Here is a 15,834-nt window from a genome sequence, read left to right as displayed (position 1 = left end):
TGCATTTTTCTACCGACTGATGGAAATCACGAATATATGAGCTGAATAGTAAAGGACCAAGGATGCATCCCTAAGGAACACCTTTGGTTACAGGCAGAGTCTCTGAGCTGATACCGTCTACCATAACTGTTCGAGTTCGGTTCGATAAGTAATTTCTAACCAGAGATGGCACATTCACAGAAAAACCGAAGGAGCTGAGTTTATCGCACAGGATGTCGAAGTCAAAAGTGTCGAAGGCTTTACTGTAGTCCAGGAGTACTAAACTAGTTGATTCACTGTCATCGACAGCCTTAGGTCGTCGGTGATGGAAAGTAAAGCTGTAGCAAAGTAAAGCTCAACAACTTTTGAAAGACAAGGTCAGAGAAATCTGAAGGGGAGTTGCACTTAGCTGAAGGAAAAATTATAATAATACCTTTATAATAATAATAATAAATGGCTAACCAACAGTTACCTATTTACAGGACAATATAAAATTTTATTCACAATACCTAACTATAAACGAAAAATAAAATGAACAAAAAAGAAAAACTAATTCTAATTACCTACTTCAAGTACATGTTAGCAATTCTGATAATGTTATGAAGGTTAGTGAAGAATAAATCACCATGGGCACAAATGCTATTGAAATTTGTGCACATAACATATATTGAGGAAGTGAGCATAATGTTAGTTCTTGCTCTGGGTGGTCTAAAAATGGACTGAAATCGTGAAACTGGCCGTGGTACATTGAAGTTAATTCGTTCAAGAATTTCAGGACAGTCAACTCTTTCATTCACTAACTTGAATAAAAATATGGGCGACGCACATTTTCTGCGATGCTCTAAACTAATAAGTTCCAAACGTTCATATATGACATTAATACTGATACCTCTGATACCTCAGGGTAAGAACCATCTATTCTGAAAATTAGAAATTTACAAAACTTTCTTTGAACTCTTTCAATGGCTATTTTATTAATCTCATAGAATGGACTCCAAACGATACTTGCATATTCTATCTTCGAACGTACGTAGGTGAAGTACAACAGCTTCCTAGCTTTAATATTATGAAAGTTTCTGCAATTTCTAACAATGAAACCATAAGCTCTGAAAGATTCTGAAACTTTTTGTGAAACATGTCTACCAAATGTTAATTTATGATCGAATATTACCCCTAGGTCTTTGGTCTCATTACATCTCAGCAGATCTGAATCATGTATTACACGAGATGTATCTCACTACTTTACATTTCTCCACATTGAGTTTCCATTTATTATTGCTACACCAAACAACAAGAAATTGTAATTGAGATTGGAGATTTACACAATCACCTATTTCCTTAATTATAGTCAAGTCATCCGCGAAGCATAACCGCTCACAAGCTAAACTTTCACATAAGTCATTAATAAACAATGAAAACAAAAGAGGATCTAGGTTGGAGCCCTAAGGCACACCAGAAGAAGCTAGCTATATATGTTCTAGATTTATAACCGTTATAGGACACGAATTGTTTTCTACATGTCAGATAGGATTGCATCAGCTGACAGGCAGTATTTGAAAAACCAAAACTCATCAGTTTATTGAGCAAGAAACCAAATGCTTTAGAGAAATCCGTGTATATAACATCAACTTGTCCATTGTTATCTAATGCTTCGGAAATAAATTGAGTAATAATGACTAGATTTGTAACAGTAGAACGCTTAGTAACAAATCCATGTTGATTTTGAGATAGTTGCCGTTGAACAGAAGCATATATGCGATTAGATAAAATAATCTCAAACATTTTAGAAAACATACATAAAATAGATATGGGTCTGTAATTCTCTATATATGATTTTTCACCACTTTTGTATACAGGACATACTTTAGCTAACTTCCAAATATCTGGGAATGTTCCAGATATCAGACATGAGTTAAAAATTGTCGTTAAAGGTTTTGCCAATGCTCATGCACAATCCTTCAACAAAAATGATAGTATCATATCTGGGCCTGATGTCAGTTTGTCCTTTAGTTTTTTAGTTCCAGATACAAACTCATTTTCTTTAATGGTGTAAAAATGAATATGAACATTATTATTCACTGTACCAACTTTGTTCAAAAGTGAGCCAGATTTTGAATACACCTCACTGAAAAAATTACTGAAGGCATCAACAATATCTTGAGGATTCTCGAGTTTGTTTCCTAAGTAGGTCACTGATCCTGATATTCTTGTGCTGTTATTCTCAGAGTGAACATATGACCAGAATCTGCTAGGATCTCTAGATAACATTGTTTGTATGTTTGCAAGATAGTTATCATGTGCGGTTTTTATTTGGCTTTTAATCAAAGCAAGTAAACGTTGGAATTCAAATCTATTCTCATCACTTCTAAATTTCCTGAATTTTTTTCTGAATTTAGCCTTCTGTTCAATGTTCTTTATGATATCAGAATGAAACCATTTAGGATAAACATGACTGAAATTTTTGAATTTGGGTACATGATCCTCAAAAATACCATATAAAATTGAATATAGGTTATCGACTAATTTATTAACGTCCTTGGACGTACCTAAATTACTCCAATCAATTTCCTCTATCTCTCTATACAAAGATGGAAAGTTCGCTTTCCTAAAGTTATATGTGATATTTGATTGGTTCAACTTGAAATTCTTTTCTTTGATGTGTATACCTATCAGCTATTTTGATACTTAATTCAGGATGGTGGTTATCTTCAGGTACAAAAGACAAATTTTCATGGGTAACATAACAAGAAAAAGGTGAAAAAACTAGATCTAACATTCTGTTCAGGTAATTAGTAATACAGTTTGAATGTTTATACTCCAGCATGTCAAAGTAGTTGAGGGTTATACGCATTTTTGAATCATTAACATCTTTTTCGATGAACTTCGGAACATTGAAATCGCTAAAAACAATTGAATTACCCTCATATAAATAATCTAACTGTTCCAAGGCATCAAAAAAACATTCAAATTCAACTAATCCAATCGTATCAGGTATATGTATATTAGATTGAAGTAATATTTCATTGCAAAAGTTTCACTGAACAGTTTACAAAACTCCAACACGTGTTCTACTATTTAGCTTCCTCTACATGTTCATGCAGCCTCATACTGGGAGAGTTCAGTCACTATAAACACGCGTAAGGAAGCTGTTGTATACGGAATCACGTGTTGCGTTTTGTAAACTAGTCAGTGAAAATATTACAATGAAAGATTACGTAGGTTGAAAAGGAACGTTCTGTAAATGCATTCAGATGTGGTTTGTACAAAAAATGTGCGTACAACCCAATTATATACTATGTTTTGGAGTGAAGCAGCCGATTCTTCACACAAGCTGTACTAGCTTTTCCTTGCGGAGATTGTGAACAGTTTATAATCAAAGGAAACAATTTCTTTTCCATTCCGCTGTTGAATATGTACTTTTTCTCCTTTTCTTGTCAACTCCCTGAATATTTGCTTGAAGTATTCCAATTTATGGTCTGGGATGGTTGGCAACACAACGCTGACTGATAAAACAAATTCTGAAACAAATAATCATATTTTCATTTTCAAAATTACGGTAAAGAACATCTCATAAACCTCCAGTAGATTTATTTGAATTATTGGCGTTTTCATTGATATTTTTTCTGATCAAAAGTGGCCCATAAGCACGAAATTCAAAAACGGTTTGAAGAAAGCGATGATTGAGAATAATGCAAACTGAACCTTTTATTTCTATTGAGTAGTTGATACTGTTTCAAACTACTGTGAATTTTTGATAAATGTAAACTTGAATACTGTTTTCAGTTTTCAGTAACTCCGTAACATTCATTCAAATAAAATATTTCACAGGTGAAGCTGCGGAAAATACGTTGAACAATGTCAAATCATCAGGTGTATTTGAAATTGTCATTTGTCCAATTTTCAAAAGCTTTTGGCACAAAGTATCAATAGATTTTCACTTAATAAACAAGGACTTTTCGAAATATATAAGTCTGAACTATCCTCCAAATTTTGTTTTTTTCGAAAACCTGAAAACTACCAATAGATATTGATCAATATTTTACGTCCTTACTTATTTCATTATCGAATATCGGCTATATATCATTAGGAAATATAATTGGACCAAGTCACGTGTGATATAGCTGATATGATTCAAATCTAGACTGCAATGAGAAACTTCAACATAATTCACCAACTTTTGATCTTTCACCGTACATCTTATCAACTTCGATGGATACTTACTGTCAAACTCTTCGTCTTCAAATTCATACACACCATTGTCTTCAAAAAATTCGTAATTTCGAAAACCCGTTTCATACAAATTCCTTTCCCATTCTTGTCGAGGGTTAGGACTGTAATAATAAGGAGAAATCGAGTTTTCTAATCCGAAATTCTTCCATTCAGGAATTTTCAGCATCTTATCCATTGGTTCATCTATAGTAGTGTGCTCCAAAATGTTCAGGAATACCTCGGCAAAAACTGTCTATCGTCACGACTATAATAAAAGATTTTCGTCCTTGGTACAGTGTCATTGTCAAAGTATGCACTATACGGGAAACTTATTTATTAAGGGTTTTTCGACAAAAAGTTATTCTTGATAAAAGTTCGTGCATCCCCTAAAACTGAACATGCACCAACAAAATACAGTACAACACACGTAATATACGAGTGTTATATACGAGTAAGTAACTATGTTCGGAAATGGAATGTGTCCGATGAGGAAAGTTGTTCAGACCATCGACACATAGACTTTGAAATCGGAGGGATTCAGACCTCGATCCTAACATATCAAAATCCCCGGAAAACAAACTGGGGAGCCTATACGGTGGACCTGGAAACTTGTTTAGATCTCATGGATTTTGACATCAGAGATTCCATAGATCTAGAGTTGGCAGCAGATCGATTACAGGGAGCTATCATCTCTACGTACAACGAACATTGTTTCATAGTAAATCAGAGATCAAACAGAAATGTGCCCTGGTGGAAGATGAGACAAAAAACTAGAAAAGCCTTCAAAAGCGCAAGGACCAAAAGCGTGGGACCAATACAGAAGGGCCCTAACTGAGTATAAGAAAGTCCTGAGAAAATCCAAGAGAGATACGTGGAGAAGGCAATGTGAGGAGGTCGAACAGACCCAAGCATGTGTCAGGCTCTACAAAATACTCTCGAAGGAACCTCAGGTCTCAATAAATAATCTGAAAGCAAATACGGGGAAGTATACAAAAACCGGAGACGAGACTATCAGAGAGCTTTTCCGGGTACACTTTCCCGGGTCAGAAATTACAAATCTAATAGTGGAGTCCTGGGCGAATTAAGAAGTGGAGACCTCGAAAAGGGCATCCAGGGCTGTAAACTCATTTCAATCCTATAAGTCGCCGGGACCGGATGGCATATACCCAGTAATGCTTCAAAAGGGACCCCTTTCACCATGCTTCATACCAAAAAATTGTGTATGATTCTCAGGGCAAGCTTGGGACACATACCAAACATTTGGAGACTGATCAGGGCCACCTTCATTCCGAAACCTGGGAAAATCGGACAGGACTCGGCGAAGGCTTTGAGATCAATCAGTTTCATGTCAGTTGCGTTGAAAACGCTGGAAAAACTACTTGACAGGCATATTAGGGACGTATCACTGGCTATCAGACCATTACATCGAGACCAATGTGCATACAGATCAGGTATGTCAACAGAAACGGCTCTATGTCGGGTAACAGAAATAGTAGAATATACCTACAAAAACAAGGGAGTACTTTTAGCTGCTTTCTTGGACATTGAGGGCGCATTTGATAATACGTCGTTAGAATCAATCATCCAGGCATCGAGGAGAAGAGGGATCGACAAGACAAGCTGCAGGTGTATAGACTGCATGCTTAGAGGAAGATTGATATATACAACCATTATGGGGGAAACAGTCGTGTCAATTGCGGAAAATTACCCACATTATTCAATATTTTTGGTTTTGTTTTAGGGGATGCACAAACTTTTATCAGGAATAACTTTTTGTCGAAAAACCCTTAATAAATAAGTTTACCGTATGGTGCATACTTTGGGGATGACACTGTACATAAATTACTATTTTAGTGTGTCCCGCATATGGGATCAGATATTGTTTTCGCGACGAAAAATCTCATATATCAGTATTTCTCATATTACTCACGTCTTGTGTTCGTAGATCTGTTGCTGGAAAAATTCTCACTTTTTTACTTTTTAGTAAATGTTCAAGAGATAGCAAAAACGTATGTGATTTTCTGAAACTTCAACTAGCGTTTCCTAGTATGACTGAAACCAGTTCGTACAAAGCTCATTGTTAAATCAATGTTTAACGGGTGATGATTTACTGTTTTTCAAACATGCGCCAAACAAACTGACCATTCATTATAAGAAAACAAGTATAGCTGAGGCACCAGTCAATGTAATAATAACACTGAAGATATTCAAACATGACTCAACCTCTTACGAAGGTTCGAAATAGATGAATACTTCAATCTAGCAGATCACTATTATGATCTTCATGCAGTCATTGTTCACTGTGGTTCTGAAGTCGCCCCAATGAAGTCGCCCCGAAATGCCAATTAATTTCTGTTTCATGATTTCATGATATGTATTACTTTCTTCTTTAATATATTACTCACGTATTATTGATATATTCAGTTATGCCAATAATAGATTTCAACCTTTCAAACTACTTGGCGTCAACTGTAACTGAAACACTAACAGAACTAACATTTATTGAAATATAATGAAATATCTTTTATATTTTCCTAGCAGTGGCCACAAACATTGTGTAATTGGTGAAAAATATCTTCCTGTCGTCTCGAATTTGAACGTAGTTGTATATACCATTCTTGGTTGAATCTAAGTAAATTTTCCAGAATCTCTTTCGTTTATTTTCTGGTATGCTCGGCATAATGGTACAGGTAGAATGAAATAAATCTGGAAAATACGATTGTTGTGGAGTTGTTGGATAAATTATCATGAGAAATCCATGAATACAATGATTAGAATAATTTTATAAGTTTGAGAAGTTAGTATCGTTCAACTATATATAGTTTCTAAAGGGTTGTAATTTTTTGGAAAAAAAGGTTTTGGTTTTCTACTTTTCCATCTTCATACAAGAAAATCTAGGAATTTCACGAAGAAAGGAGAGAAACAATCAATTTCAAAAAGGTAACTCTATATAAAGATAATGTAGATCATGCAAAGAGTAATTTTCAGAAATAAACTGAACGGAAAGCCCTCCCAAAACAGCTGCTTCCATATAAACATTGAATTACTCGGAATAAAAATACTTTCCAAACAGATAATTTTATATGAGAGCGTGCAGGGGAACTTTCTAAAATACCTATGTCTAAAAGTTGATGGACAACACCCAACAAGATGTATCGATCATAACATTTTGTTGACATGATTTGATATGACATCTTTGGAAAATAGGAGAGTTATCTTTGGTATACAATTCCTGCATTAATCACTAAACAACAATATTGACAGTACAATCTGAAATTCTATTGCGAAGCATCACTCACAAATGTTATGCTACGTTCACCATTGAATTCAATATGTAGTAGCTTGAACAAAATCTGTGAACATTGCTATATTCATTTCGACTCTCTGAACGCCTTGGTATCATGTATCCACAATTACTTTCAATAATACTATACTATAAATAACATTTGTGTCAATACCCAACCAACAAAGTTGTTTTATATTTCCATGGTGTTGCAACAGTTTTATTTCATTAGTATTTTATAATTACTTCCAAAATGCTAATTGATTATATTAGACGATCGGTGAACACAATACAGTTGTAGGCAATAAAAGTGTTTTATAAATTTGTCATAGAAACGTTCATGAAATAAAATTAAAAAACCATTATAAAATAGTATAAATATATATCTATCTATATATATATATATATTATATATTTTATATATATTTTAAGTTTTCTGTAGCTTCAATGAAATTATTTTATTGAAATGCTTTCAGATACTATTTTATTTTCATTACCATATTATCACTTCAATGATAATTTCCCAACTATTTTATAGTATGGTATATTAATTACAATTCAAAAACACTGATATAACTGTTATAAAATCAAATTACTTTTGCTAATATATATTTGCTGCCACTAAGAATAAAATGCAGCATTTAAAAACAACCAGCTGATATCGATTCCTAATTACATCTTTGAAACATTTTCCAAAATTTTAGTTATGTTTAGTAAGAATATTTTTGTTTAGTTATTCCAGTGAGACACCATCGATATCGTGGTGGAAATTAGTTCTTCAGCAACAAAATTAATAATAACTCAATGGCGGCCATTTTGAACATTTATTGGGGGGTATATAATAGTTTTAGATTCAGTTCGAGGTGCTTCAAATAGACGAAGAAATGACTTAGTGTTCCATAAAAAAACTTTCTGGAAGCTTTGAGTCGCCCTGTATACCTGTAAACATCCCGACAGATAATATTTATCCATACTATATGTGAGAAATCCTTCATACAGATATAAAAGTAGTCCGACTCTGCCGCAATACCATCACTCCCTGAACTAAGTGTTTCTTAACAGTTTTATAGGGGTAACATAGTAGCTAAAATACGTTGAAATGCTTGCTACTGATACCAGTTTATTTTATAGAACGACGCCATTTTAAATGATAGCGATCCGGGATACTGAAATTAGATGAGTTTAAAATATGAAGTACCGCACATATAGTGATATTTACAGCTGAAAAAATACATAAATATTATAACATTATATTATTTAGAATGAAGTGAGTTGAGTTTGTGACTAGAAAATTGATACCTCGACAGAGTGAATTTTTGTATAATTAATGCTTTTACCGAAAACATTTATACATGAGTGGCGCGCTTAAATTTTGCTAATAATAGGCTATATATTTGTCAACAAAATTTCATTTGCAGTAAAAATATCAATCTTCGAAACACAAACAATGTCTTTAACAGTTTTATGAGTGCAGAAGTGGAATTTTAAAATGGATTCAACCTTTATATTCCTCAGATTTCAGTTGGTGACATATCATTTATATTTTCCTAGTCTCCAATACAAAATTACTCATTTCGTCTTCAAGAAAGCATTTTAAACACTTTTTCATTTTATTGTTATCGTTTTCGGCTGTATTATATTTTATAACGCCTACTTGGAACTACTAAATAACTCTAATGTCTTCTGATTATTTTATAGGTATCGCCTAAATATGTTGCAAAAGTGCAGTAAGGGAAGTCTTCACAAAACTACATTTTAGGAGTGTTGGACAAATGTTATAGTAACTGCCAAAATGTTTATAAAACTGTTTTGTAGTGTTTGTAAAAAACCTTACAAAATATTGATAATAACTATAATGGTTTATAAAACGGTGCCAATTTCCTATCTATAGCAGTTTTATAAACACATTGAAAACATTTATGGGAGAAATGTAGTTTTATAATTTGTTTCTCCGAAACGTTTCCGCAACTATTATAAAATACGAAATTGCTAGTTGCTACATTGCATGATTGGTATCTTTTTGTGTTATATACTCGATTTTTATTCTTCTTTTGAAATTCTACGTATACGAATATTTTATATATACTTTGTTTTATCATTTACTTTTATACATTCCTATATTCCATCATATTCAATATTTATTTCATATATACTCTGTAATAATAGCATTTCCCGTAAGTGGGTACTCCTGTTGGAAATGAATCGCTTTTTTTTATGACTCGACTTGGGTTACGTTGATGAAAGTACAGTGATCCAAATGGCACATATTTCCAATGAATTGAATAAGTATTCACTGAAATATTACAGTATAGAGTAGGCTGATAAATACGGACACAACTCAATGATGTGTTTCATGAAAAGCCGAAATGTTCAAAACAAATTATGTGGTATCATTTTATGCAAGAGCTACACTGAAATATTTGAGTGCTCAGTTGATAAATTGAAAAGTAAATACATACTATCGTACTCATTCTCATCAACATGTTCATATATACCAGAATCTTCGAATAATTCATATACTTGGAAACCAGCTTTAACCAAATCCCTTTCCCATTCTTCACGAGGACTGGGGCTATAATAATACGGCGACATGAAATTTTCTGGGTTATATTGTTTCCATTCTGGATGTTTGCTTAATCTGTCCAGAGCTACGTCGAAAGGAATATATTTGAAAAATGTTAGGAATATTGTACCGTCTTCTTTCAGTATGTTCAACAAATTTTTGAAAGCCTGTCTGAAATAAAATATTGGAAATCGATCAGCAGGTAACTGATTACTACGGAATGTACAGTAAGCGACGAAAATGAAATGCTTCCAAAGTGTTCAGTATATCTATCAAATCTAAAATGGAATTTTCACTCTTACAATATTAATTACAACTTTCTTCAATTGAAATGGACCATCTTGTATACTATTGCAATCTTCATTATTCTCTTCAATGCATTGAAGCGATAACAAAGTTCAAGGCAATGAATCTGTCGCATAATTTTACAGCGATTGAATATACTATAGTCCGTTCATAATTTGTCGATAGCACAAAATGAGGGCCCAAGTCATAAAACGGTCGTAAAACTCGTAAATTCATAGGCGGAGGTTCCTGAGGTGTTTATTCATTAAATATAAAGCTTCAGTTTATATTCGAAACTTGCCTTGAAAGGGTGAAGTTGTTACGAACGAAAATAATTTTTGGTTTAGTACATTTTTTAATCGCATTTAATTTACGGCTCGTTGGTGTTTCGGCGTCTACGGCAGTAATTAACGTCTCTAATATTTATTTTGCGAATTTTGTGCAGTGCGTGAGTAACTTTTTTTCATATTCCTACAAACATATACGTACCTTTCGTTCCTGCTTGTTTTGTTTGATGGCTTCGTCATCATCATCAACATCATCAAGTTTTACATCGGTACTGTTGCGTACAGTCAGTAAGTCTGTCTATTCACCAAGAGAGAAGACTATTGTTTTGAACGTTCACGATGCTCTGGTTTCTCAGAATCCCACAAACACTGTTCAGAACATAATCAAGAGTTGTGCCAACATGACGGGCGTAGGGGAGTCAACAATATATAGGTTCCTATCAGAAAGAAAAATAAAAGGTATAGCTAACCCAAATACAAAAGAATACTTAAAGAGGGGGAGAAAACCTATTGAAATTGATGAATTTGCCAAAAATGGTATTCGAAGGAAAATTCACGAATTTTTTTACAAAAAAGAAATACCCAACTTAAACAAAATTTTACAAGAAGAGACGACCCGGATTTGCCTCATGTCGGACGAACCAAATTGTGGCAAGTTTTAAAAGAATTAAATTTCCGGTGGGAGAAATCAGACCGAAAATCACTTTTGATTGACCGGGAAGAGATAATATGTTGGAGAAGAAAGTATCTAAGATCTATACGAAAATTTCGGGCTGAAGGAAGGCCAATTTACTATCAGGACGAAACGTGGGTAAACGCAGGTCATACTCTCACAAAAATTTGGACAGATAAAAATATATCAAGCTCCAGGCAAGCCTTTATGGAAGGTTGGTCTACTGGTATTTCCCCACCCTCTGGTAAAGGCAGTAGATTAATAGTTTCTCACATTGGCAGTGAAAAAGGATTTGCTAAGCATGGTTTGTTGGAATTTGAATCCAAAAGCACAAAAGACTATCACGAGCTGATGTTTTCGAAGAGTATTTTGAGCAGATGATTGAACATATACCACCAAACTCAATTATAGTATTAGATAATGCACCTTATCATTCACGACTAGTTGAAAGACTTCCAACGACTGCGTGGAAGAAACAGGATATCATTGACTGGCTGCGGAATAAGTCCCTGCCTTACGAAGATGGAATGGTTAAAGCAGAACTTTTAAAAATTGCCCGGCAACACGAATCTAAGTTCAAGAAATATGTAGTTGACAAAATGGCGGAAAGACGAAACATCACAGTCCTTAGACTTCCACCCTACCACTGCGAATTAAATCCAATTGAACTCATTTGGGCACAAATGAAAAGCTATGTGGCTAGAAAAAATATGTCATATAAAATACAAGCTGTACGTGAATTTTTATATGAGTCTTTACAACATATTACAGAACAAAATTGGCGAGATGCAGTAAGACATGCAATAGAAGAAGAACAAAAAATGTGAGATCTTGACAATATAATTGATGCGACTGTAGAGACACAACCGCTAATTATTAACCTGCAAGACGACTCGGATTCCGAAGATGATCCAGTTTATTTTGAATTCGAATAGTTTTGTAAGTAATCGTAGTTTATATCATTTAAAAATAGGTATTAATTAAATAAATGTATCTTTTACAAATTGCAAGTAACTTATTATTTTTGAATAAAATAAAGAAATTTTTTAAAAATAAAAATACAGTTTACAGTACCTACAGTTTAAGAATATTAATATATTTATTTATTTAAAGTAACTAATGTTTTAATCATATACTCTACGACACTGGTCACTCATTTCCACTCAAAATACCTACATAATCGGATTAAAAGTTTTATAGCTGTATTGTATTTGTTCAGATACAAGGTGGGTTAGTCGAAAACATCTTAAACTGCCAGTTTTAGTTTGATTTTTGTTATTATATCATATTAGCTGTCCTCTCTGTATTTCAGTTCTCTAATGAGGGTCAAACTTGCAGTGAGCTATCAACAAATTATGAACGGACTATAGATGTTTAACCTATTTAGATGAACCTGTTGTCGATATCAATATTTTTGACAGAATTCTCGGATATTTCACATAAATTCTGAAACTTTGATTTCAATAAACACTTTTTCGAGTCTACCGTTGCCTTTCTCTGAAATTCTTTTTGTTTTATGTTATTAGAAAAGTATAGTTTTCAGAACAAAGTCCAATCTATCGCCACGTCAGTGGGTGAATAAAGAAATGAATAATTTATTCAGGTGTGGATGGGGAATGTCCAAAGAAATAGTGTTTTTCAAAAATTACGTAAATTACTATTTTTCATCCACCTACCTTGGTTGTCTCACCATATGCATAACGAAAAAACCAAAAATGTGATCAAATCGATTCAAGTATTCCAATGGAACTTGCTCTGCAGCTATGTCCAGTTGTCCAAATTCCATCCAAGGAAGTACTGAGTTTTTCCTAGCGTAGTTTATCATACTTTCTGAAATGTCGGTAGCTACATACTCTTTCACATCTGATGGTAAGTAAGGATAGAATGATTTCAGAAAATTTCCACCCTCTCCATGACCAATTTCCAAAACGGAAGCGTTCTTTTTCCATTTCATCAAATGATTATACGTTTTCAGTTGCTTTTGGGTGATGACTGTAGTAATACGATTTGATTTTGCAAACAGCTCCGGTAAAACCATTGCCATTTTAGGTGATGCAACAGTGTTCACTTGCACATTGAAGAGGACTGATGCGTTTTCAGCAATGACTTGAAGTCAATAGCAGAAACTTTTCAATGTGTGTGATTGGTAATTATGTTGAATGAATGTCCCAGATCTATTTATGTTTTGAGAAATAACTTGAAATAACTGCATGACAGGCGAATTTATCAATATACGGGGTGACAATACGAATATAATTCTATCACAGAATTTCAATATGATTATTTCAAGTGAGAAGATTTGGTAACTTATATTTTATACTGTGTATCAATTCAGAAATGTACCACCTTCTATGGTTTGGCTCTTATGAGAAATCTAGAAATATGCAAAAACTCCTCAAACTTATTTTTGTAGATTTCATCTAGGGTTGAGTGATACCTAATAATAATAATAATAATAATAATAATCGTCGAGTGGGCTGAAGTCGGAAACTGAGGGGTTCATCATGGCTTGCCAGGATGGTGTCTTCAACACCTTAGTCTACCGCAGTCGCGTGATGGGTATAGAGGTTCCTGACACAAGGTGCAGAGCCTGCCGCGAGGCGCCTGAGACCCTAATGCACTTGCTATCAGCATGTCCAGCATATGCGGTCTCGGCCTATATACATCGACATAACGCGGCTCTAAGAGTGCTATATTACCATCTACGGCACTCTTACGGTATTGACGAGACACCGGTGTTGCCCTACGCTCCGGGGGATATTGAATCCGTTGTGGGGAACGAGAAGTGCCGAATTTATTGAAACTATTCGTTCCCCACCCTCAGGCTCATACAAGTTAATAAGCCTGATGTAGTCCTTCTCGACCACCAGACCAAAACGATATTTATCGTGGAGTTTTCAGCTCCTGGCGAGACGAATATCGTCAGAAAAGAGGAGGAAAAACGGATAAAATATCGAGATTTCCTCTTCGAACTCCGCAGACTCTATCCAGATCACTCTGTCAAGATGGTCGTTCTGATTATTGGAGTCCTTGGTGGAATGATGTCTTCTCTACTCTCGAATCTCAAAATCATACCGGCTTGCCGCACTAAGGCAGAAATCTTAGCCGCACAGATGCAGAAGGCTGTCATTCTTGGCTCACTGCGTTTGATCAGGGCACATGATTCTTGGACCCAATGATCACTTACCCCACGGTGTGGGGAGTGGTCATTGGTTGATTATGCTGGCGCGCCCTCCCGAATGTATCGGGGCTTCGGGGGATAGGGCCTGACCAGCGAACACTACGGTGGAAAAAAATAATAATAATAATACATTTATTACCCATCAAAGAGAAAAATAGAAGAATATACAGTAGTGGTGGTGCTATTAAATGATATTCTGATGAATAAATGGCTGGACTCACTGGTTCAGATAACAGTTGAAAACCGTTTCTGTTCTTCCACCAATGCCAAAGAGATATTTACAGTTTCAACAGATAGCAATACATTAACGAAACTAAATGAGTAAAGATAAGTAAATAAAGAGAAGAAGGGGAAAGGAAAGCATAAGAAGGTAAGGGTTAGAGAGAGAGAGCAGAGCAGAGCATATAGTAAGAGTCCGGCTCTGCCAAACTCTAAAAACCTGATTTGGTCCCCAGCGGGGCAGGCACAAAGTATGTGTTCTGCTGTTTCATCAATTTCCATACAGAGGCGACACACATTGTCTTCCGACAGTCCGAGTATCTGCATATGATGATTCAAATGACAGTGACCCGTAAGAAGGCCTGACGTCGTAGTTCATCCCTACTGTAGTCCAACAACTGTTTGGTATCAAGCTTCGAAGGGTAAATAAACGCCTTGGAGTGAGCCAATCCTGGAAGATTCTGCCAGAAGTCCATACATCTTCTTGCCATTCAGGTGTTCAATCTTTGTTTGGCAGAGCTTAAAGCGTTGTGGTAACTAACGTTACTTGTTCTTGTAGGACGCAACTGCAGTAACGTTAGTTACAAATACAAGTGGTATAAAAATAAAGGAAGTTCTAATTCTTATTGTACATGCTTATCTTCTTTATCTTATGAGACATATAATGATGAATAAAACGAAACCGAACTGCACTATCTGCAGCACGAATTCCGACAAAAATTTGTATCAGAATTATCAGAAAACAACAAAGTTGCTGATACAAATGAGGTTGCCGTGGTTACTCAACTCCTTAACCGTTCCACAGTTCAGTGGTAGGCAACTGCCTACTGCCTACTGCCTCAAAATGTCCTCATAGGACGAAACTGCAGTAACGTTAGTTACAAATAAAAGTGGTAAAAACATAGAAAGTTCCATTTCTCTTTTCTTCATTTTGATTTCCTACCACGTACATCTGCTGCTACATCCTTTAATTAATTGATCATCATCTTCATCTTCATCACGAATGAGTGGGGACGGAGTGAGAGAGTAATAGATAGTGAAAATTTTAATAGAGAATAGAGGAATAGAAACTCGGAGAGGAAAATATAGGTATCACACAGCTGCACGCATTAAACTTTATAGACGAATTTTTGTTATTTCGGCTTGCGGAAATCG

At 34.8% G+C, this 15,834-nt stretch overlaps 1 protein-coding gene across 1 annotated transcript; it reads right to left on the bottom strand.

Moving 5' to 3' along the window:
- Positions 1-462: 462 nt before the first annotated feature.
- Positions 463-13,744, bottom strand: LOC111516398 (juvenile hormone acid O-methyltransferase). Its single transcript, XM_074186344.1, has 5 exons — positions 12,956-13,744; positions 9,931-10,205; positions 6,718-6,894; positions 4,201-4,437; positions 463-3,497 (listed from the first exon to the last, which is right to left on the bottom strand). Exons 1-5 carry the CDS (start codon positions 13,321-13,323, stop codon positions 3,316-3,318), a joined length of 1,239 nt encoding a protein of 412 aa, XP_074042445.1. The 5' UTR covers positions 13,324-13,744; the 3' UTR covers positions 463-3,315.
- Between the last annotated feature and the right edge of the window lie 2,090 nt (positions 13,745-15,834).

The sequence above is a fragment of the Leptinotarsa decemlineata genome, unplaced genomic scaffold (genome assembly GCF_025532065.1).
Source record: "Leptinotarsa decemlineata unplaced genomic scaffold, Ldec_3_MD MMD2_tig00078422_RagTag_RagTag, whole genome shotgun sequence".
Taxonomy (NCBI): Eukaryota; Metazoa; Arthropoda; class Insecta; order Coleoptera; family Chrysomelidae; genus Leptinotarsa; species Leptinotarsa decemlineata.
The sequence above is the reverse complement of the archived record's forward strand: the minus strand, read 5'-3'. Positions and strand labels throughout refer to the sequence as shown.